Genomic DNA, 26,012 nt, shown 5'->3' with positions numbered 1-26,012 from the left:
GCCAATTCCCTTCAGAGGTAACAGACATCTCCTCTTTACTGTTGGAGGAGAGTGTAAAGTTCTGTACTCTGTATAACAAGGCACATGTTTGTATAGATTGAATTCATCATGTTCCATGGCACTAATGGAAGTTGACAAAAAGTAAACCAGGAGACTGGCTTTGAAAATGATTTATTAATAGGTGATTCAGTGCCTGAAAGAAAACAAAACATTTAGGGAGCTGTGTTCTGATGGGTAAGTTTCCATTGTTTTGTAAGTTCTTGCATCTAACTTTAACATAGGAGCTGTCATTTTACATCTTTTTCTTTAATGCCCAAGCTTTTTTGAACAGGTAATAAGTGTCCAGCCTTTCTTCTCTTTCACATGAGATAACATGTAACTCATATACCAAATACTTTAATAAGTTGCATAAACAGAAAAAAGGGGGTAAATGTGTGAATTGGCATGCTTTACTTCATTCAGAAAACCTTAAATTTGTGAAACTGAATCCCTGAAAGTTTATTAGTAGGGTTGTTATTTAGTCCAAACTTCAGAACAGTTAGTTGACCTCTGTAACAATATCTGCTAATGTGTATTACATTTCAAATAACTAGTATCACATTTTTATAACCCACAGCTATTCTGAAAACACCTTGCATCTTCAATCTATTTTAATTGGTAAACTTAAGATATGAATGTATGCGTCATTAGAGTCAGAATAGAAAAAAATAGGATAAGGGAAGCAAAAGAAGATACAATGATATGAATATTTTTATTGACCTGAATATTTTAACTGAGAGATGTTACAACTATAGCTGGGCCCATATTCCCATTAACAAATGATCCCCATTTGTAGTAGATTAAAAAGCTAGACTATTTGATGATACCAGGAGATAAAACTGCCATGAAGCAAGGCTAACGTAACCTTTGAAGAGTATTTACCTATGGATGCACTCAGCACAGGCTCAGTGGGCTGTTAATGTATTGAATGTCTGTGTCAATTAAATGAACAAGTTCTAGAATCAGAGTCAAATATAGTTAGTGGTGAATAGTCCAGTGTTACCGAGCTTAACCAAAGAAGTACTGCATCAAATCATCAATCCAAAACCTGTAAGAAATATTTTGATGTAGCAAATCGTAGGTTAACTTTCCTGTATATTCTTAATAGAATCCTTCCTTTCACATTTTTAAATGCTTATGATTATTATTAGATCAAATGAAAAGCTTATCTTTAAGTGGACAGTACACACAATAGACTTCAGAAAGCTTCTTTAAATCATTTTGAGAAAAAGATGGGTGATGATCAGTAAATTATTTTTAGATTTCCAAAATTGGGTTATACATATTTAATAATATATAAAGAGTTAATTTCTACAACTCAAGTCTTTGAAGTATCCTAAAATGAAAATTACACTATTAAGTTTTAAATGTATCTTTTATACTTTTATGGGTATGTTTCAAGGAATATTAATACTATAAGCATACATTTGGAGGATTTTGTATCATATCCAAAATATGCTGGAACCTTATCAATAACTATTTATAATGTCACTGACTGTTAAGGTGACTTGGGCATAATTCTTGGCACATAACAGATCTCAATATATCGTGGGTGAATGTAATGAATAAATATTTCACTTTTTCCTCTCGAGTTCTTTCTTAGGAGAGGATTGAAAAGGGAGATTTCTTGTGTGCAGATTCTCACAATGTTTTTCAAATTATCTGCCAAGTCTGAATTGTCTACCAACAAATGTCTGTATGTTGTAAACATTTATGTGACCTTATCAAATTCATAGAGATGGGGAAGTCTAATTCAGGCTGCTTTCCTGGCAAGACTGCCAGGAGCTCATATCTTGCCACAGAAGGCCTGATGAGGTTTTATTAGTGGATGTCTATTTCAAAACGAATAATTCTAAATGAATTTAATCCTTAGTGGTTATTCTTTCAAATGCAAAGATCCACAGTGTGATGCAGAATCATCATCCAGCTAGTGCTTATTTTACCCTGTATCAGAGTCACATTCAACAGAACACCCGAAGTGAAAGGGTGAGTCGCTCAATGGTGTCTGACTCTCTGTGACGCCACAGCCTGCCAAGCTCCTCTGTCCATGGAATTCTCCAGGCAAGAACAGTGGGGTGGGTTGCCATTTCCTTCTCCAGGGAATCTGTCTGACCCGGGGATCGAACCTGAGTCTCTCCTGCATTGCAGGCAGATTCTGTACCATCTGAGCCACCAGGGAACCACACCACCTAAAACAAAGCACCATCCCCGCTGCAGATGCAGCATGGAACTGATGCGTTTAGCATTTCCAAAACTAACACAAATGTGTGGATTTTGAGGTGTAAAACACCTTCACTTGCTCTTGTGGATTTACAATCTCCCTTCAAGGACTATAATGTAATTTGGAAGGCTATTTCCCCCTGGGTGACTCTACCTGTAAGCTTCTGTATGACAATTTGGTGCTGGTTTGTTGATGCTAGGATGCTATTATGAAGGATCCTTCTACCCCCAGCTCTTCTCATACCCACATAACAACCCTTTTCCCGGTTGGGGCTGTAGGAAATGAGTAATGCTTAACCCATTTGTGTGATCAATTCACTTAAGCAGCTACTGTGAAATGTTAATCACAACTTTAATTTGTACTGCATTAGCATTTTGATTAACTTGTAGGCTTGCTAGCGCACTTGAAGCGCTTTTACTCATAGTTACAGCTCGGAAATGACTTTTTGATTAATTAAGTTTGTTAGACAGCAGCTGAGCTTCCTGAATGCTAACCTTCTGGGGGTAAAAGTTCAGGAGAAAGTTACTGTGAACAACTGTTGCTATTGAAAAAGATTCTTGTACATGTACTTATAGCATTTTAATTATTGACAAAATATTGTATCATTACTTGCAACTGACCTGAACCTTTAAAGGAGTGTGCCTTTCTGTCTAGAAAGCTTTTTTTCAGGTTTTCCCATCATTGTAAAACTTCTGGGAGCTCTTGAACTGAATAGTGCATTTTCTAGCAGATGTCTAACAACTAATGTTTTAACAGGCTGCCTAACCTGAATTACCGTAGTGGTTTTTGTTTGTTTTTTTTTTTAATAAACTTTGCATTTTAGAATAGTTTTAGACTTGAAGAAAAGTTACAAAGACAATACAGATGTTTCCTGGATACCCCACACTCAGTTTTCCTCTGTAGTTAACACCTTATGTCAACATGGTACATTTGTCACAATTAATATTTGTCACGATGCACCTTTATTGATATATTATTATTAACTAAAGTCCATGCTTATTCAGAATTCATTAGCTTACTTAATGTCCTTTTCTTGTTCTAGGATTCCATTCAGGACACCTCATTATATTTAGTTGTCATGTCTTCTTAGTCTCCTCTTGGCTGTGAGTTTCTCAGACTTTCATTGCTTTTGATGATCTTTCCATAGTAGTTTGCATTTTCTTGATATTCCATTGATAACAACTTGGTTCCTGTAAAACAGTGAAAATGTTATCTTCTCATTCTGGACTGAATAAGTCTTTTTCTTCAACTCTGACCATGTATTATGTTTATGTCATTTAATTTAAACATAGCAACATTTTCTAGCCCTTTGAACCTTTGTCATGACCTTGTTTTCATGTGGTTTTCCCCTACGCTGTTACTAGATACAGAGGAGAGATGTGAGGAAAAGGAGGAAATGTCCTTGAAGAGGAGAAAGGTGAAAGGAAGGAAGGATAGAGGTTGTGGGTCATCAGAATGCCGAGAGGGAGCAGAGCGGCTGACATGTCTCATTGTGCTCCGTATGCACAACCCACGGCCACAGCTGACGCACTGAGGACTGAATTCACACTCTGTAAACTGAAGTTTAGAAAGTTTTTAATGCTGGATCATAGAGCTACATCTTTTTATGCACCATTAACATACCTCTTGGTGTACAGTAAATGATAGTTTTTCCTCTTGGTGAGGTGAGTGATTCTATTTCCTTGCAATGAAATTGACTTAATTCAATTACAGTACTCAGAGTTCCAGTTTTACCCTTGGATTATTTAAATCCAGAATTCAGGCATGTTTCAAAAGATATTTAATGGCTGCATATCCAGTTCCAGAAAAACATCTACTTTTGCTTTATTGACTATGCCAAAGCTTTGACTGTGTGCATCACAACAAACTGAAAAATTCTTAAAGAGATGGGAATACCAGACCACCTGACCGGCCTCCTGAGAAATCTGTATGCAGGCCAAGAAGCAACAGTTAGAACTAGACATGGAACAACAGACTGGTTCCAAATAGGAAAAGAAGTACATCAAGGCTGTATACTGTCACCCTGCTTATTTAACTTATATGCAGAGTATATCATGCAAAATGCTGGGCTGGATGAAGCACAAGCTGGAATCAAGATTGCCAGGAGAAGTATCAATAACCTCAGATATTCAGATGACACCACCCGTATGGCAGAAAGCGAAAAAGAACTAAAGAGCCTCTTGATGAAAGTGAAGGAGGAGAGTGAAAAAGTTGGCTTAAAGCTCAACATTCAGAAAACTAAGAACATGGCATCCAGTCGCATCACTTCATGGCAAATAAATGGGGAAACAATGGAAACAGTGAGAGACTTTATTTTGGGGGGGCTCCAAAATCACTGCAGATGGTGACTACAGGCATGAAATTAAAAGACGCTTGCTCCTTGGAAGAAAAGCTATGACCAACCTAGACAGTATGTTAAAAAGTAGAGACATTACTTTACACCAAAGGTCCATCTAGTCAAAGCTATAGTTTTTCCAGTGGTCATGTATGGATGTGAGAGTTGGACTATAAAGAAATCTGAGCACCAAAGAATTCATGCTTTTGAACTGTGGTTTTGGAGAAAACTCTTGAGAGTCCCTTGGACTGCAACGAGATCCAACCAGTCCATTCTAAAGGAAATCAGTCCTGAATATTCGTTAGAAGGACTGATGTTGAAGCTGAAACTCCAATACTTTGGCCACCTGATTCAAAGAACCGACTCATTGGAAAAGACCCTCATGCCGGGAACGGTCAAAGGTGGGAGGAGAAGGGGATGGCAGAGGGTGAGATGGTTGGATGGCATCACCGATGCAATGGATATGAGTTTGAGTAGGCTCCAGGAGTCGGTAATGGACAGGGAAGCCTGGTGTACTGCAGTCCATGGGGTCACAGAGAGTCGGACATGATTGAGGGACTGAACTGACTGAACTGATAACCAAGTGGTGGATTAAAATTTATTTTTAGATTTTAGGTCTTCAAAACTTCTGTTGACAAATGTTCTAATAATCAGTTAAATGCATAATAATTTGGAGTCTGCATAGTAAAATTTGGAGTCTGCATTTTTCTATTAAGTACAAGAAAAAGATAGATGTAAACCACTTTAAATCCTTCTTGAAATAAGACAGGGTATGTGTAAATCATTCAGAGGTTATGGAAGATAGTGTGATGAGCACAGATATAAAATTAGAAAACCAAGATCAAGTCTTCTCACTTTTCACCAGTGTGGTTACAGTCACTGGACTGATGTGAGCTTCAGGAGACAGTACCAGTGTCTGCCTCATAACTGGTGTTGTGAGCTATTTTTAAAAGTGTTGTATAGCCAACACACTACTGTACAAATATTTTTATCACACTTTATGTGTGTGCTGTCTATACAGTTTGAGTTTATATAACTCATTGCTACTTTTCACAATAATTGAATGAAATGTACTTTATTTGATACAAAACGCAGATCTGTTGTCAACCTTGCATTTTTAAGTATAATCTATAGTAGCAGAAAAAGAAGAAAAATATCTGTAGATTTGGATAAATCCATCCTTTGCAGGAATAGTTTACATCTCTATGAAATGTGGTTGTATTTATTATAAATGCCAAAACCAAGTTTGATATGCTTGAGGAATTCTTGAAATCGATTCAGAATAAGTGTTGAGGACATGAGGTATATTCAAGTCAGAAAGCATGCCCTTGGCTTCACAATGCTTACAGCCTAAAAAATTTTCTTCCAGAGAGTGTCTATCTTCTAAACTCTAGTTCTTTTTGATGATGGGGATGAGAAGCAGCGTTGTTTTTGGAGGTGGTAGTGGTAGTGGTTTTACCTTTGCACAAAGCCAAGTTCTTGAATGTTCCCTGTGAGTTCTACACGAGGATGAGGTCTGGGATGTCTGTAGTATATGTCCCCGTCTTTGTTTTTACCTCTCCTTCTCCAGCTGTCAGTCAGACACAGGCAGACACATACACCACCTCATTTCTGTGATCTCTCTGAAACTCCTGGGCTGGCTCGTTCTTTGTGCTTCTCCAGTAATCAAAGTCTGCCTCCTCAGATCTCTTCAACCACATCTTTCTTCTCAGATTCCTGCTTCTCTTATCCATGTACGTTTTACTTTCAGTGTCTATAAGACTTCTTTTTCAACTGTGTTCCAAAGTCTGGATCTCTTTTCCCGCCTCCCTCAAACTCCAGTTCACAGCGTGCAGCTCCATTCCAGCTCCTGCAGTCCCCAGAGTGGCTTCAGCAGACGCCCCTTCCGGCACTGTGATCACATTCATCCCGGTCTCCTCTGCTGCAATGCTGCATCCAGACCACCTCTGCCACCACCTCCACGGCGTCACCCTCTGACGCTCCTGACCACAGCTTCTTTACCCGTCAGCATGACCGAGCATTTCTGCTACTCATCAGCCAGGAGTCTCTCCTCGCCTTCCTGACTCTATGGTCCAGTCCTCAGTCTTCTATAATTTCTCAATGTTTCTAATAATTTCTACAATCACTATTTCAAAGTCATGCTGCTGAAACTCACCAATGCTTAGCTTTTATTCACATCAGTAATTCCCCCCAGTACTTATTCCAGATCTTTTCATGCTCCCTTACAGTCCTTTCTCCCAGCAAGAGGTGTCGCCTCCACTCAGAGAGGTGCTGGACACCCTGTGATATGGGTGCTATTAGTTTCCATCCGCTTCTTTCAGAGCTTCCCTCTCTGCCGTGTGTGTGCAGTCTCAGTGAGCTGCTGAAGCCTCTCTTCTCTGTGAGGCTCACATGCCCCAGGCATGGAAACCTCATTTTCTGATCTTAAGAGGGTCTTTTCTCTCTGCATCTTACTCTGTGCCTACTGTAGGCTGCCTCCTTTCTTCACTTACATTTTTCTGCCTCAATTCCAAGGGTACTACAGTCCATCTGAAAGATAGAAAGTGAACTTTATAAAAACAAATAACAATATAGTGTATGTTGGCATTTTATTGGAAGGTCAAGGCTTGCATTTAACTCTTCTGGCTTCAGAATGGCACCTTGGTTCAAATGAGTTCAAAACTGAATTCATTGCCTGCTTTCCTATAAATAAATGAACCACCCCATAGTTTCTGTTGATTATGATAGTTTTAATTGTATAACAGTATAGATAGTATAATTTTATAAATTAATGCAATGCCAGGAGTCATATTTCTAGTCTGTTACAGTCAGAAATGACAGGGAATTCTGAGTCAGCAATCAATTGAAGTTGATTCCAACTTAATAGGAAAAAGTCTCCTGGATGGAGTCAGCCCCCACCTATTTTGCCCCTAAGAATCATCGTAGCTTTGTCTGATAGGGGGCATACCCAGTAGACGATGGACATGAGGTAAAAGGGGGTAGGAGGGGGGTTCATTATTTGCCTCATGTTAATGCTAAGCCAGTAAAGAATGTCCAGTTTTTTCTCCAGAGTGTACTAAAGCAGCTTTTTGTTGTTTGAGTATTAGATCTCTATAAGGGACTTTGAGCTGTCTTGGGGAACTGAACCATGATCTCCAGCTATTACCAAAACCAGCCCCATGCTAAGGAGGAGTATACACTTATTAGTACTTTGTTTTTTAAACACAATTTTTTTTATTTTTTTCTGGCCACACCATGCGGCTTGCCAAATCCTAGCTCCCCAACCAGTGACTGAACCTAGGCCTTGGCAGTGAGAGCACCAAGTCCCAACCACTGAAACACCTGAGAAATCTCTTTAATACATCTTTAAAGGTTATACTTCATTTATAGTTATTACAGAATACTGGCTATATATATTCTCTGTGTTATACAATACATCTTTGTAGCCTGTCTTACACCCAGTAGTTTGGACTTCCCACTCTTACCCCTGTATAGCCCCTAACTAGTAACAAGTTTGTTCTCTGTATCTGCGAGTCTGCTTCTTATCTATTATATTCACTAGTATTGTATTTTTTTAGATTTCACATATATAAGTGATATCATACAGTATTTGTCTCTCTCTGTGTGACTTGTTTAACTTAGCATAATGCCCTCCAAACCCATGCACACTGCTATGAATGGCAAAATTCTGTTCTTTTTTATTGCTGAGTAGTACTCCATTGTGAATATACCACATCTTCTTTATCCATTCATCTGTTGATGGACACTTAGGTTGCTGCTATATTTTGGCAGTTGTAACTAGTGCTTCTGTGAATATTGTGGTGCATGTATCTTTTTGAATTAGCACTTTCATTTTCTTTAGATATTTACCCAGGAGTGGAATTGCTGGATCATATGGTAGTTCTATTTTTACTGTTTCAAAGAACCTCTATGTTGCTTTCCACAGTGGCTATCGATTTACATTCCCACCAACAGTGTATGAGGGTTGCCTTTTGTCCTTCTCCTCGTCAACATTTGCTGTTTGTGTTCTTTTTGATGATAGCTGTTCTGACAGGTGTGAGGTGATACCTCATTGTGGTTTTGATTTGCATTTCCCTCATTATTAGAGTGCTACTCATTCAGTCATGTCCAACTCTTGGTGACCACATGGACTGTAGCCTGCCAGGCTTCTCTCCCCATGGGGTTCTCCAGGCAAGAATATTGGAGTGGGTTGCCGTGCCCTCCTCCAGGGGATCTTCCCAACCCAGGGATCATGATTAGAGATGTTAAGCATCTTTTCATGTACCTGTTGGCCATTTGCATTTCTTCCTTGGCAGAATATTCAGCTTTTCTGACCATTTTTTATTTGGGTTATCTGTTGGATATTGAGTTGTATGAGCTGTTTATATATGTTGGATAGTAATCCCTTATCGACATCATTTGCAAATATCTTCTCCCATGCAGTAGGCTGTCTTTTGGTTTATTGATGGTATCCTTTGCTGTGCAAAAGCTTTTAAGTTTAATTAGCTTCCATATATTTTTGCTTTTATTCCCTTTAGGAGACAGATCCAAAAAAATATTACTGAGATCTGTGTCAAAGAATGTTCACCCTTTGTATGTTTTCCTCTAGGAGTTTTTTAGTATCTGGTCTTCCGTTTAGGTCTTTAATTCATTTTAAGTTTATTTTTGTATGTGGTGTTAGAGACAGTTCTAATTTATTTTACAGGTAGCTGTCCAGTTTTCCCATCACGACTTATTGCAGAGACTGTCTTTTCTCCATTGTGTATTCTTGTCTCATTTGTCGTAAATGCGTTAACCATAAATGCATGGGTCTGTTTCCAGGTTCTCTATCCGATTCCTCTGATCTATGTGTTTCTGTGCTGGTATCATGCCGTCACACTAGTTCTTGTCTACCAGGAAGACTGCTGTAAAGGACAGTGAGATGCAGGGGGTCCATGCTAGGCACAGTCATGCAGGGGTATGTCAGGGTGACCCACCGGCCGTTCAAACCCATTTACCTGGATCAGCCCTCAGCCTCAGCCCCTTTAGGTATGTACCTACATGGTGGCTTAGACTTGTCCATTCAAACTGAGAACCGAGTCCACATGCTCCAGTCCACACGGCCTGCCCTGCAGGGTCTGCCCTCGGTTTTACGTGTCCCCTGACTGTCTTGCAGTTGCACACCTCTCCTGATGAACAGGTCTGCCCATTCGATGCATTTGCTCCCAACCTTCCATACTTTGCTCCTTGAAGCCCTATACTCCTCAGTGCAGAAATCAAGCCCCAAAGGTCCCAAGGAAGTCTCTTAGAAAGTCTCTCCTAGGTTGTTTTACAGTGCTCTTTCCATTTCCTCATAGAGGAACGTTCAGATAAGTACCTGTTTATCGAGATCTATTATTGAGATCTAAAAGATTTATTCTCTTCCAGGCAGTGTAATAGATATCTTACATAGTACATCATTTTATTTTACCCTCATCAGCCCCGGTATAGACATATAACACTTCTATCAATAAGAAATCTATCCTCATAGAGTTAAGTAGTTTCCCCAAATTTATACATAGAAAATGGGACAAAATTAACATTCAAACCTATGTCTGACATCAAAGCTTATAGTTTTTTTTTTCTACCCTGTGCTTCCTTTGGCAGCATATGCCATAAAGATAGAATGTTTGCTATAATTATTGTAATTGGACTTTTACGAATGTCCTTTCATAAAATGAATATTTCTTGAGTGCTCTGTGCTAGGGCTACAGTTACCAAGACTACTTCCAGAATCTTGCCATCAAGGAGCCTATATTTAATGGGCACGTGTGTAAACAAAGACCCACAATATGATAATAAGAGCATGGAGCAGGAGACACATGAAGAAGTACGTCCTGTCCATTAGGGAGCCTTCACAGGAGGAAGTAGCATTTGAGCTTGACTTGAAGGATGTGTAGGAATTTCCCAGGTAGACAAGGAAGAGGGAGCAGGATTTCTAAGAAGAGGACCTGCAGAGAAGTGTTAACTTTTGTCCACTACGAAGCTTGAAGCCGTTGAAGAACCTTAAGCAGACGAATGACATAACCTGTTTTACCTCTGTAAAAATGCACTGAGGTAGCAATACAAAGTATGAAGAAAACTTAGAATGAGGATAAAGTGGTGTTTATTGTAATATTCCAGGGGAGCGTTGATGAGGGTCCACACAGAGGCAGTGGCCGGAGGGGGAAGGGAAAACAGGAACCACTGGGGAGTGAGTCGGCAGTCGCGTGGCAACATTCCCTCAGCACATTCGGGTTGTCGCAGCCTCTCTCATCCCTGACTCTCCCCCTCCTGCCTTTTTTCTAAATTAAAACAAGATCAGTCATAGTTTTCAATTCATGATACAGCTTTTTCATTTACTTCACGTAAGCCATCACTTTGCATGATTTTTTACATCTTCACATCTGGATCATACAAGGAAAGATTGTGGGCAGCTCTCATAAATTTTACGAAATCTTTCAACTTCATCATGAAAACTTCAAAGTTAAAAACATATGGTCCGTCCATCTAGCTCTTCTGGTCTATGAGCTTTTGGTCTGGAATTTATTTCCAGTCAAGTTGTAATATAAAAATCACAAGTAAAATCACCATAGTTACTCTACATTACAACTTCTGACATCATCATGATACTGCATTAGGTATAATTATTCACTTGTCTTCCCTTTCGGAATTCAAGAGTTGTGACTTGTGAACTAATACTTTTATTTTTGTCTGAGGAATGTTCCTTGTGACCAGCTTGTCTCATATTCTTCAAAGGCTAAGCGTTCTAATCAGCTCTGCAGAGAAATAGGAAGAACAGAAGTGGATTTCCCCTGGATTTATAAACACATACATTTGTGCATGTATACACTTTGATATGCACACATACATATAAATATATTATACCAACCATAAAGTTTTATGACGTGCAATTAGTAGGCTCACGGTCACATGAGTGCTAAGTCGCTTCAGTCGTGTCCGACTCTTTGCAACCCCATGGACTGTAGCCCACCAGGCTCCCCTGTCCATGGGATTCTCCAGGCAAGAATACTGGAGTGGGATCCCATTCTCTTCTCCAGGGGCTCTTTCCCACCCAGGGATTGAGCCCACATCTCTTAAGTCTCCTGCATTGGAGGTGGGTTCTTTACCACTATCACCACCTGGCAAGCCCAGGCTCATGGGTACTAAAGGCCAATTTGACCATTCCATCACAGTAAACATCATACCCAGAGATGTGGATCCATTCCCTCTAATATGTATAAAAAGAACACAGATTAATTTAGCCAGTTGTTTTTTAAACTATTTTATATGGTGTAAATTAGAAAACCCAGAATAGGTTTTTTAGTGGAATTCAAAACTTGGAAGAAAAATGTGTCTGACTCAATAAGTACTAAGTAATATGGCAGATTAATTTTACTAACATAATAAAGCTTTAAGAATCATTTCTAAAAAGGTACTTGTAGATTTTGTACATTTTATAAATATTTTACAATCAGTGAGATGGTGAAATATCATTTTAGGCATTTATGAGGTACATCTGATTTCTCTTACCTTCATTTCCCAAAACAAGGGAGTGCACTCCTAAAACTGTATAAACTAGCTGCCTCAGATCATGATATTAACTTATGTGTCTTTAAGTCAGCATTCACTAGAATCTAATTTAATTGAAATAGCTTTGCCTGTGTAAACTTCTCCTTTGTTTAAATAAGATTTCACTGTTTGGTTTGGACTTAAGCAAATGCAGCCGTTTGTTTGTCCATAAAACATTGGATTAAATGTATAGACTAATATGAATAGCTTCTCATCATTCCCCATGTACATGTACACTGGTCTTTGCCCCCTTTACTGTGTGGCATAGTATAGTCACTGAAAACCAGGGCTCTGCTTTTAGCCTGCTCCCTGGGAAAAAATAAATTTTGGGTAAGTAGACCTATCACCTTACCATTGTTGCCTTTAAATTTGGGAAAGACTACTTGAGATTTGAATCAACGGTAAAGAATCCACCTGCAATATACAAGATGTGGGTTCGGTCCCTAGGTCAGGAAGATCCTCTGGACTAGGAAATGGCAACCCACTCCAGTATTCTTGCCTGGGGAAATCCCATGGACAGAGGAGCCTGGTGGGCTACAGTCCATAGGGTCACAAGAGTCAGACACAAACTTCGTGATTAAAACCACCACCACTTGAGATTTACTTTTTAAATGGAGCTGCTAGTGCTCTTGATATAGTGAATTATATATAATTTGCTCTCAAAGTACACTGAGTGTTTCTCTTTGTTTTATTATAGTGCCGATATTATCTGCCTAATCTTTGCCGACCTAAAAAAGCTAAATATTTGGCATTTTGTACAAAGTCATATGCAGTAAATGTTGTAAGAGATGTTTCACTAATGTTTCACTATAGACGTTGCACTGTGTTCCCTCCAGTCCAACTGTAGTTTATTTTCTGGTTTCTTCCTTTAATTAGTAGTAATTTAGAGGTATAACCCTGGGAGCTTTTTGTTAAAGCTCGGCATCAGATCCCCCATGGAGGGGGAAGTTGCCATGGAACTCATCTAACACGTGCGTTCTCGCCGTTCAGGCGATGCTGGACGTGGCTGCCCACCAGGGCTGGCTGGTGACCGTCCTGAACATCACCAACCTGGTGCAAATGGTGATCCAGGGGCGGTGGTTGAAAGACTCCTCCCTCCTAACAATACCACACATAGAAAACCACCATCTGCACATTTTCAGGTAAGTGTTTTAATTCTCGATGTAATTGGATTTTTTATTTCAAAAAAATCATTTCCTTTACCTGTATGGTCTCTCGAATTTCACATTGTGCCTAGGATATTGATTCCTGACAGTGAAAATGCCCCTGTTTCCCAGAGGGGAACATAGACTAGCAACAATGGAATTCTCACTTGAAATTTGATCATTGGCTTCAAGCTGAACTGCAATTCATTTTAACCTTCTATTGTTTTCCATTTGCAACATCAAATGCATTTTCATTTTAGCTATTTCTTTGCTGTGTCAGCCTTCCTTTTTACTTTAAGTGACCTAAAGCAAAAGAAATTACCAATTTCTATCATTGCAGAATAGATTCGAGAGATCAGAAATTTTTTGTCAAAAGTAAGGAGAAGGCAATGGCAATCCACTCCAGTCCTCTTGCCTGGAAGATCCCCGTGGACGGAGGAGCCTGGTAGGCTGCAGTCCATGGGGTTGCTGAGTGACTGCACTTTCACTTTTCACTTTCATGCATTGGAGAAGGCAATGGCAACCCACTCCAGTACTCTTGCCTGGAGAATCCCAGGGATGGCGGAGCCTGGTAGGCTGCCGTCTGTGGGGTCGTACAGAGTCGGACACAACTGAAGCGACTTAGCAGCAGCAGCTCAAGATGTAACTTGTGGCTTATAAGAAGAGTTTATGTTATCATAAAACTATTCAACTCTTAGGTCCTATGTGAAAAGAAAGTGAAAGTGTTAGTCACTGAGTCATGTCTGACTCTTTGCGACCCCATGGACTGTAGCCCGCCAGACTCCCCTGTCCATGAATTTCCCAGGCCAAGAATACTGAAGTGGGTTGCCGTTTCCTTCTCCAGGGGATCTTCCCGACCCAGGGATTGAACCCAGGTCTCCTGCATTAAAGGCAGATTATTTACCATCTGAGCCACCAGGGAAACCTAGGTCTCATGTACAACTATAACTATTTTAGCAAAGGAAAGAATGGTACATACTGCAAGCAAGATTGGCAGTGTTTAAATGAAAATGTTTCTTTTCACACCACTTGAGAGATACTATGCAGCCAAAATATTGTTTCACAGTCATGTAGACGGACAAAGCAGTCTGCCTGTGCTTGCCATCATGCACCCTCTGCCTCTCCTCAGCTGGATGAGGAGTGGCAGTCATTTGATGCATCTAGAGATATTCGTCAACCAGAACCTCAGGCACACATGGGGTCTCCTCGGGGAAGTCCCTCCGTCTGACTGACATACACTGGCTTCCAGGGCGGTTGATCCCATGGTACTCGAGTCCCCGCTCTGATATGTCGCTGAGAACTAAAAGGCATGCTCAGAGAATGGGCCACACCAACAGCGGGTGACCTGGGGCGGGGGAAAGGAGATAGCTCACGTGTCTATGGCTCAGTATCAGGAACTCTTTCAACATGGTACTAGAAGTTATGGAAGCTGGGCTTCAGCAGTAAAGGAGACACACCAGGGTACCAACCCAACATCACATGGGTCTGTTATGGAAGCTGGTTGGGGCCTAGGAGATTTGATCCATTTTATTATTGCTGCCCAGAGAGGTGGCTGTATTTGTCTAATTTCAAGGATATTTTTCATCTTACTATATAAACAGAAAATAGATTTAGGTAGACTCCTTTCCAGGTTGATTCAGCACTATTTATACTGTAAATCTGAAATATTCCCCTCATATACTTTTAACTGTAGGATGTCAGCAACTTACAATGAAAACTTTATTCAACTAAATGTATTAGAGGCATTTGCCTGCATCCATTGCAAACAGGTCAGGGCTCCAGTTCAGTATTTTATCCCCATATTAGTGTGTGTGTCAGCTCATATTAGTAGTGCCTTCCTATAGAAAGACACCACCTGTCTGTCAGTCCTAGTTTTCTACTGAGCTCACACGTGATTCACACATTTTATGTCGTGGTAGCAAAACTGCCTTGGATTGATACCTTAGAGAATCCTTACTGATTTTGAAGCTTCATAATAGTGGTCTTTAAAAAGTTATACAGTAAATTTAATTTTCAAACTCTTCTCTTTATAGAAACCATCGTTGTCAGAAAATCTCATTTGTGCTATGAAAGAGTTATTTGGTGTTGATATTATTTCTTAGGAAATGGAGCCCAGGTGTGAAGTTTCCACGTGCTGGTTACCACGGGTCCATTGAGTGCCTCCCGGAGCTGATCCATGTCTGTGCAGGGAAAGACCATGTATTCAGCTCCATGATAGAAAAAGAGCTACCAGCCCCAAAAATGAAGCAGGTAAGGCCATCAGTTCCATGTCTAGACACTCCCTCACTCTATCTGGGAAGTTACACGAAAGTTTTCTAACTTAGAGTGTTGCTTTCAGAGTCAGACTCTCCTGGGTTTAAATTCCACCTGCCATTTACTATGATTATAAACATGAAAACATTGTATCAGTCTCATGAAATTCTTGGGAAGATTAAGTGGGATGTTATTATATAAACTGCCCTATGCTCTATATCTATCCTGATATAGGATAAGAGCTCAACAGATGGTATTAAAAGTAATGACAGTAACAATAATGAGAATTAGCAGCTGCATTATTAGAAGGTTGTTTCAGTATAATGCTGTTACACCATTTGAGAAATGCCTACTAGGACTTAGTCCTCTAGGCTACATTGCCCAGGAGTCCTTCTACCAAGAATCCCTTCTTCAAGGTGGTTTGTTGGTGTTTTTTACACTTGGATATATTTTCATGCAACTCCCTCAGTCACTCTTTTATGCCCCCCTCATTTTAATCACTTTTTGTTCCTAGATTCTAAAGTATTTCTTCAAACAAACTCCTTGTTTGTATACATTATAGCTCAGAAAAATCTAAATCTATGTTGTGAGACACAACGTAAGTCATTACTCCAAACTATCTTTGGAAAGACCAAAAATATGAATGAACAATGCCAGAAATATTTGGCATATGTAGACTTTTAAATCTTAAGCAGTTTTACCCTAAGCATGTAAATGTTCAGGGTTTACAACATAATTTACATATTGGCTTGCAAAACAGGTAGTAAAATAAAGAAACTTCTAAACCATGTCATTCCTCCCCCTCCCCCCAAGTGGAACTTATTTCAAGCAAGACTTGAAAAAAGTATAACAGGCATTTAAGTCTGATTGTTCAATTTCTGTTGAATCCAGAATTGGCACAAAAATCTATTTAAATATTCATAATAAGTGCCTCCCTTTCTAGCTAAATTATCATCAAAATTATGAATAAAAACAATATATTTAAAACAAGGCTTCTATTAGCAACAACAGATTTCTAACATAACATACAGTGGTTTCAAGCCAAGTTTTAGATGTGATAAAAAATTAGAACATTGTTATAATTAGTTCAGGGAAAACTCAGAAGTAAACTTACTTAATTTATTTGCATAAATTGCCATTCTGTTATCTTTAAAACCAAATGCAAATTGGCTCAGTCTGATATGATGATGGTTATTTGGCTCAAAAGTGCTTCAATTTGCAGAGCAATCTGGTGTCGGCTCTGCAGTGAGGCGATCCCAGGTAACATACAAATCCTGAATTATTCCAGAAATTAGTATGTTTAAAGCATCAATTTAAGTGCTAATTGCAGTAGTAATGAGAAAAAGCAGTACGGCTCTGAGATTTGCATCTTCTACCCCATCAGTATGCCTGGAACGGCTGCTGACTGGCAGAGGATTTGGCTGCTAATTAAATAATTGTATGCATGGCAGTGCTCTTGCCTGATTCAATAGATGAAGATTAATCCACAGATAAATATGTTTGGCTGGTGTTGAAATGTCTTAGCAATTTCTTTAAAAACAGCTCATGTTTTATATACTTATATATGTGCGTATGTGTATATATGTTTGTGTATATATATATATACAAATGTATGCACACACCCGAAAAATATATGTATGTTCATTGTAGATTGCAAACAATAATATTAAGCACTGCAAAAAGATTACAGATATATAAAAGCAAGATCTGACTTTGGCTTTGTAAAATAAAGTTCCAATGAGTTGCTAATAATTATTATATTGCTAACTCATTTAAAGATACAAGAAAAATATGAAGTCTTGCTTCATTTGATAAATGCTACTTGTGTTGTCTCACGAAGTTAAATGCTATACAGAAATGGTATGTTTGTGTCCTTGCTCTGGCTAGTCTAAGAACATCCAGTGGTACAGCTTCTAGACTCAGCTGGTTCTAGCAGGGGATAAGCCATCATTTGTACCTTAAAGCACCGTGTAGACCATTCTGTGGCTTGAGTATTTCAGCATCTATTTCAAACATAATTTCAGATTCACAAGACAAGTTACAGGATTGGTGTTGAACTGAAAATTTGCATTGGATTTACATTTTTTGAATTCCTGAGGGATAGTTTGATTCATCAGGGCTTCTTCATTTCAATTACATGGTATACTCAACAGCAATAAAGTCTTAGCGAATAGGAAATCAAAGCCCATAAGGATACCTATGGAATATTATTAAAGAAATAAAAGGAAAAAATTAAAGTATTCATGAGCTTTTCAAAACTAACTTAGATGGTAACAACAGATAAAACAGCCAATATCGAGAGTTTTCTTGACCAGTGGTGATATTTGCCACATAATTATAAATATTAGAAGATGATAATTATCTAAGGACATTAGGTTATTTTTTTTACATCTTTTCCATAGACTTAGGAATTCATTCATTCATTCAACAATGATAAGCACTTGAAAAGTGAAAGCCATAGTCAGTCATGTCCAACTATTTGCAACCCCATGGACTGTATAATATTCCAGGCCAGAATACTGGCATGAATAGCCTTTCCCTTCTCCAGGGGATCTTCCCAACCCAGGGATCAAACCCAGGTCTTCCGCATTGCAGGCGGATTCTTTACCAGCTGAGCCACAAGGGAAGCCCCATTAATGATAAGCACTTACTATTTGCATTTTGATTTTTCACAAATATTTTTAATTTAAAAAGCAGGAATAAAATTGGTAATATTTTCTACTCCTTTAATATGTGTCATTTAAGTTGGTATTCTCAATATGATAATGCCAAAAAATATATATTTGTTTCTAGAAAGAACCCTAGACCTAGAGATTTCCTTACAATATACGAACATAGAAAATATTTTCCTTTCATAATAATTTGGAATAAAAACAAAAGAACAGTCAATTTTGTACACTAAATGGTCAATGAAAGATGCTGACATCAAAAATTGCATCACAACATTTTTTTCAAGTTGCTTTTATATCCCCAAGTAATGCTTTCCACCTTAGCAGTCACATAAATGCTTATACTTGATGCTTCTCTAAAACTAGCTAGTTCAACAATTATTTTAAAACTTATTTTTTCAGTATAGTCAGTAGCCACTCAATGTCCCAAAGGGATTTACAGTAAAACGGTCACAAGTTTAGGTAATTATTAATACTTTTTTAGTTTTTTTTAAAGGGACTTTAATAATATTAAAGTATAATATTTTTACAAACAAATGAGTACAAGAAAAACTAGGAAATCTGAACAAGAGCTGTAGATTGTGTGACTGTTAATATCCTGGTATAAATACTTGTTCTGTAGTTGTGAAAAGTGCTCACCTTGGGGGAAATTGGGGAATGGTACACAGGGTCTGTCTGCTTTATTTCCTACAACTGCATTGAATCCAGAATTAATCTCAGAACAAAGTGGTTGAGTTTTTAAAAGTTTACTACGTCTTAGTTGATCACTCCATTTCAGTTACCCACTCTTTTCTCTTGTTATTCAGGCATGGAATTTCTTATCTCATTTGCCAGTGATCGATGTTGGCTTGAGTGTTAAAGGCTGGTGGGATGACGCCGCAGAGGGACACGACGAGGTCTCCATCACAACTCTGGCTTCAGACAAGCGCAGCGACAACAGATGGGTCAGGTTGCATGCTGATCAAGAGTATGTGCTTCAAGTCAGCCTGCAGAGAGTCAGCCTCGGGTTCCACAAGGTAGAGTGTTTGGTTTCCATTCTCAAATGCTTCACACCAGATACAAGCACGCGCCAACACACATTGCTGTTATGTGCCTAATGCCTCCGTGCCCTTCACAGATCCCGCTTCCTCAACTGGCCTTAAGCAGCAAGAGTCAGTCTTCTGAAATGAGTCACTTCGCCTCATGTGCCATGTTTCAACCCCAGAATACCCATGGGACATCATAATACAATGCCCAGAGTCCTGTTCTCAGAGCATGGTCTACAGATTCAGCAGAATTTCCTAGAGTAGCTTTAAGAGTACAGATTCTTTGGCCTGATGCCAGGCCCACAGCAGTCTCAGGGCTCTGAGGAAATCTCAAAATCTAGACTTTCACTCCACACCCCAGATGCAGAAGATACTAGTTAAGTTTTTCTGTGCCTCCTTTGCCACATCTACCTGCTTCCTTCGTTAGAATGCATATGAGAGAGCTCTGTCAACATGCAGATAGGCCAGAAATTTATATTTTAAGTTACTGTGCTCTGTTCTGCTGTCTGTGGCTCCACAGTAATTATTGAGCCCTTCAAGAACATTAGTACACAACATGGGGGCAGATTGGTTTTTAGACCTAATAGTCATGTGTTGATTTTTGACTGCACTGGGTCTTGGTTGTTTTGAGCGGGCTTTCTCTAGTTGCAGTGTGGGGAGAGGGGGGCCTCCACTTCCTTGCAGTGGCTTCTTATTGCCGAGCCCCGGCTCTGGGCACGCAGGCTTTAGTCGTTTCCGCTCCCGGCCTCTAGAGCACAGGGCCCGTAGCTGTGGGGCCTGGGCTGAGTTGCTCTGCTGCATGTGGAATCGTGCCTGACCAGGGATGGAACCTGCATCCCCATTTGCAGGCGGATTCTCATCCACTGCACCACCAGCGAAGTCCCATGATCATCAAAATAAGAATTTGCCTTCTCCTTAACCCAGGGAGAAGGGGCTTTCTCCCCTATCTAGAACTCTCCCTCAGGAATGAGGTTGTGGTTCACTAATATTCTCCTCCCTGTATTCACACACAAAATGATCAGTAACTTTCTGTTGTTAAAAGGTCTTTTCAGTACTGTGCCTTTAAGTCTTATCTCATTTGATTTCTAATTCAAAAAGTCAATCAGTGTAAGTATGAACTGATTGGCCTCTGGCATTTCAGAGGCTTTCATATGAGCATTTTTAGATGACTTAAGGTATCCCAACTTACAAAAAAAAAAAAAAAAAGGCTGTCATAATTATAAAGATAAAATCATGAGAAAAAAAAAAAAACAAGAGTTTTCTTTATCGCTGCTATGTAAGAGGATGTGATTTCCCATTTTACAGAATAATGGGACTTGGGGAGTTTGGGAATTTGCCAAGGTCCTAGAGTCAGAAAATATAGCAGCAGGATGGGAACCCAGAGTTCTGATTCCAGTCCCTGCTTGTTGTACCTTCCATGTGCACACACGGACAGAAGCGAGGCCAGTCCCAGAGAGCTGGACAGTGGACCCCCAGCCTCAGGGGGCTCACTCTCAACAGAGATGCTCAAGCAACGTAATACAGTGCCCAGACTAACAGTGTACTGAGGTGTAGCCGAGGTATGTTGCGAGCACTAGTGAGGGAGAACTTTGAGGCCTTTGCAAACATTTCTGAGAATAAGATTCTTTTTACCATAATATTAGTACTTAAACATTAGATTTAATCATGCTAGAAAAACTCTAAATTTTGTTTCTAAGTGCTGTAAAAACACATTGCTCTCTGACCTCTCTTTTAAAATGCCTTCAGTGAAACATCTCCCTCTGGAATATTGAGTGAGGTCTGATTGAGAGCATGTCATTATTAGCATCTTTTACACCATAAACTCATTGTCTTAAGGAATCTCTAGAATCTTTAATTTTCTAAAAATCAATCTAAAATAAAGACTTCAAGTGTTGTCATTATGGAGATATCTAATCTTGGGTGGTGGTGATTAATATATTTCACAGTTTGCTTGGCTGACAATTTCCCATTCCTTAGGGAAAGGACTTTTTAATATTGCCATATTGGAATATGTGCTTTTTCATGTGAGTTTTATTCTTGGGTAGTGGGGGAACATGTTTATATGACAGTGTTTATTATCAAGATTCCAGAGTCCAGCTTCAATTGACTTTTTTCCCCAAGTGTTGGTTTCTTGTATATAAAGCTTTGGAAGATTTGGTTAATATGATTGTACCCCAGCTTGTTCATCTGCAAATAGGGTATTAATTTTCTTTACAAGAATGGTGTCAGAATTTATTTTGATGTCAAGATTTAAAGATTTTCTGTTCTGAGTCAAATAATCCTGGTGGTTATGGCCACAAAAGTAGTAGTGTGGCTATAATGTGCTTTGAAAATCTTAAAAAAAGGTAGATGATGGCATATCAAATACACCAAACCTGAAAATTAAACACATCCCAGATACTCAGATTTATAGCCGCCCAGACAACATAGCCTTTTAACCACAACCAAGTGGTATAGAAAATCTAGCTATGATGATACTTTATCTTTCCTTTTTCTGGTTTACAGGGAAAGCAAGACAGCCATGCAGTTACTCCTCGATTTCCCAAATCGAAGGATGAAGGATGGTTTTTGATATTAGGAGAAGTGGATAAGAGAGAGCTTATCGCTTTGAAAAGAGTGGGCTATGTCCGAAGTCATCATGTGGTTTCCATCTCTTTTTATACCCCTGAAGTACCCGGAAGGTAAGCAGAATCTTTAATCCCAAAGAATTAACCGTGACTGTGATAAGAACACCGCAGACTATGGGCTTCCTGGGTGGTACTAGTGGTAAAGAATCCACCTGCCACTGCAGGAGACACAGGAGATGCAGGTTCGATCCCTGGTTGGGAAGATCCCCTGGAGGAGGGCATGGCAGCCCACTCCAGTATTCTTGCCTGGAGAATCCCGTGGACAGAGGAACCTGGTGGGCTACAGTCCGTAGGGTCACAAAGAGTCAGACACGACTGACGCAACTTCACAAACACGTGACGAACACAGCGGTTTCACGATTTTGTTCCTCTCTCGTATGTTAGGTATATCTACACACTGTATCTCATGAGCGACTGCTACCTGGGCCTGGACCAGCAGTACGACATCCACCTCCACGTCACACCGGCCAGCATCTCCGCACAGGCCGACGAGATCTCTGATGCCCTGACTGACCTCAGAGTGAAGTAACCCAACCCAGACCATCCATTTGAAAGAAGTGGTGGAGGAGCCTGGCTGTTCAGTCATCTGGACAAAGTCGAATTACCTGACGTTTGCCTCGGAGGAACCAACTTCCAACCTCAAGACGCAGCAGAAATTGGCAATGGCTGCAGCTCTGATTCCAGCAACACAAGTCAGCTGCGGGGTGGGAGGGGTGCTTTTCACAAATGTTGCCTTTTTTTAAGTGTTGACTTCATGGATCACCAGATATGTAAAGTGACTACGCCCATAGGAGGATCTTTTAGTTTGTGTATATTGAGATGCTATTTAGGAATTATCAAATTTTACATTTTACAGTGTACTGTTTACAAGAACATCGGCTTCTCTTTTTTTAAGGAAAACTACACAGGGGACTGACAGTGTTCAGATTTGTTAGAAGAGATTTCTAACCAGATTTCTGTACAGTGACACACAGTGCCTGTTGTGTTGCAAAATTTATACTTTGATCACATATAGAAGTAATTTCAAGAATTTCTTATAAATGTTAATAATATATGATGTAAAATTACATTATAGAGCCCAATGATGATTTAAAGGAAAGCAGAATATACTGGTCTTAAAATGTAGATACTGTAACTGGTGGAAATAAAATATTTAGAATGCCACTTCAAGACAGCCTGACTCACCCCCTCTGCCTCCTTCCATCACAGCCCCTCTGACTCTTCATTTCCTTCTCTGTCGAGACGTCACTTCCATTCTCTTTCTGATAGTTTATTTATACAAGGAGAGACATACAGTCTCATTCACACAGACCTCATAGTTCAAGTCTTTGTCTTTATGCTCTTCAGGATGGGCCTGAGGCAAACCTAGAAAATGTTCAACCCCTGTAGGTAGGTTTTCACCTTTGATAAAGGACATTTCTCTCTACCCAAACAATTTCTGTCTTGAAAGATACTATTTCCCAACTAAAAAGTTGTTGGATTAAAATGTCCATATAACATACATTTTCTAGTGAAATGATATTCTACCTTTGCAAAATAATTTCAGTTGTTCCTGGTCCTGCAGTGATTTGGGGGGTTGGCAGGGGGGAGATGACACTGTGTCACATGTGGGATCTTAGTTCCCTGGCCAGGGATTGAACCCACATCCCCTGCATTTGAAGCACAGAGTCTTAACCACTGGACCACCAGGGAAATCCCTGTGATGAATTAATTATTTTAAAATATTTTCAATGTAACCACCGCAAGTACTGGAATTTAAAACTTTTTCTGAAACTGAAAAATGTGTACCTCCCTTTCCATACCGAAAAAAAAAAAAAAGCCGGGGGTGGGGGGTATGTGGCGGTAGAAGCAGGCATTCACTTCCCCACATTAAATCTAAGCAACTGATACGAACATACCAAGTGCTATGGGCATGAGGTGAACAACGGGCTCTAGTCTCAGGAGTTTACTTCATATAAAGAGATCTTTCTACCTTTCGTTTGGCAGTTTATTTCCTACTTGCAATTCATACCTAAGCTCTGTTGAAGTGAAATTAAAAGAAAGTGAAAATTATATAGAGACAGATGATTAGCAGTTCATACAAGAACCTGAAAAGAACTCATTGTCTTCATGTTTATCAGCATCATTCTTTTTTTTCAATGAGAGCTGGCTACTTTGGGGAAGTAGGAAGTCCACTGGATATGTGGCAGAGAACATAGGAGCAATAGGAAAGAATGTCATGTCCATTAAGAGAAAACACATGACTAATTAATTTTAACATTGAAAGTGATGAGTTCACAATAAGCTAAGAAGACACTAGTAAGACAAGGTGTGCTTAGATGGAAAAGTTCATCTTATTCCAATGAGTGACCAATGCTATTTGTCTATAGCTTTATCCTCACTCATTACTCAACCAAAATTTTAGAGTTAAGTGTGCACTATCATATAGGACATGTGCTAACCATTAGATTAATTCCATATTTCATTTTTAATTCCATATTTCATGTTATATTCCCTTGGATTTTATCGACTCCAAATAGTAATGGAAGTGCCAGTCAGATATTCAGTCTAGGTATGACGTTGAGTACTCTGAAATCTACATGAATCAGAAACGTGTCCTCTTAGACAGGTGGCCTGGTGATGAAAAGATAGGTATTATCGATGACTGTAAAAAGGAAGTCACTGCAGTGGTGAAATATTTGGAAAAGCCATGAAGGGACATTTAGGCTGAGTCTTGAAGGAGATTTATGAAGATGGTCAGAGATGACAGAGAAGACCCCTCCAGATAGACCAGCATTAACAAAGGCTCTGAGATAGCCTGGGATGTCCAGTTGGTCTGCATTTTCAGAGACGAGAAAGGGGCTGAGCCTACAAAAATGACAAGGTTGTGAATACTTACCTTGAATTACAGGGTAAGAGTTGCAAAGCTTATATAAGTGAGCGTAATGGAATTCCTTGAGAAGGCACCAGAAAAGATGAGAAGGAATTCTGAGACTAGGACAGAGAACCAGTCGAATTGGAGGGTGTGCCCCCATACCTGTGGATGCATGCCAACAAAATTGAGACTTGCCTCAGATTCTGACGTGACTAGTAGCTTATAAAACTACTCATTCAGTAGCCTTGGAAAACTACACATCACTTCCCAAGCACACTCTTCACAGCTTCCTCCAGTTGCTTACACCAATACCTGGGGGTCAATCCTCGAGTCCCCCTCTTGCTCACTCCCTGCTACTCCGTGAATGTCCTGTGGACCGCGGCTGCTGCTGCTCCCTCAGCCTGGCTCTCTCCCCAGACACCCACAGGCCTAACCGTCACCCACCCGAGCTCACCTAGCCCATCACCCTTTCCTGTTTTTTCTTATCACCACTAATAAAAATTATTTGTTTATTAGTCTCTCCAACTACGTTTCCTGATTAAGCTTCAGGAAGCGTTCTTTATCACTTTCGTTCAGGGCACATTACCAGGACCTACAACATCACCTGGGACATGGTCACTGCCTGATAAATCCTTGCTGAGAGACTTCCATGGTGGTGTAGTGGCTAAGACTCTGGGCTCCCAATGCAGAGGACCGGGGTTCAACCCCTAATCAGGGAACTAGAGCCCAGGTGCCACAGCTAAGACCCAATGCAGTCAAAAAATATAAAAAAATATTCTTGCTGAATGTCTAAATGAATAGAGACAACCATGGATTTTAAAATACCACGCACCTAGTTCACTTCACACCTCCTCTTCTAGAGATGGCAAATACTGTCAGACTCAACCAAGAACACGGACTTGCCTGATCATCCTGTCACCTGCCAACAAAGGAGAAGCGTCCTGAAAACTGATTGATAGCTTTATTATGATGAAGATTCTGGAGTATTTTTATATACCAGTTGATCTTGGGTATTACAAGTATGTGAAAACTTCAAATCATCATAAAACCTTTTTAGCCTGAAGTTTCTCTGTTTTTAAATAGGAGGGTAATTGCTTTACAATGCTGCCTTGGTTTCTGCCATACAACAACTTGAATCAGGTGTAAGTGTGTGTGCACGAGCCTCCCTCCCTCCTGCCCCCACCTACCGTCTCACCCCTCTGGGTATCACAGGGCACCAGGCTGGGCTCCCTGTGTTACACGGCAGCTTCCCCCATCTGTTTCACACGTGGGAGTGGATATATGTCAATGCTTCTC

At 39.8% G+C, this 26,012-nt stretch overlaps 1 protein-coding gene across 1 annotated transcript in view; it reads left to right on the top strand.

Moving 5' to 3' along the window:
• LOC122422743 (activating signal cointegrator 1 complex subunit 3-like) overlaps positions 1-25,779 on the top strand; it is a 34,338-nt gene extending 8,559 nt beyond the window's left edge. Inside the window, exons 2-6 of the mRNA XM_043439370.1 lie at positions 13,134-13,285; positions 15,391-15,538; positions 19,017-19,226; positions 21,741-21,916; positions 22,247-25,779. Coding sequence (XP_043295305.1) covers positions 13,134-13,285; positions 15,391-15,538; positions 19,017-19,226; positions 21,741-21,916; positions 22,247-22,391 — 831 coding nt within the window. The 3' untranslated portion in view covers positions 22,392-25,779. The remainder of the gene's footprint in view (positions 1-13,133; positions 13,286-15,390; positions 15,539-19,016; positions 19,227-21,740; positions 21,917-22,246) is intronic.
• Positions 25,780-26,012: the final 233 nt, after the last annotated feature.

This window comes from Cervus canadensis, chromosome 20 (genome assembly GCF_019320065.1).
Source record: "Cervus canadensis isolate Bull #8, Minnesota chromosome 20, ASM1932006v1, whole genome shotgun sequence".
Classification (NCBI taxonomy): Eukaryota; Metazoa; Chordata; class Mammalia; order Artiodactyla; family Cervidae; genus Cervus; species Cervus canadensis.
This window is presented reverse-complemented; position numbering and strand designations above follow the sequence as displayed.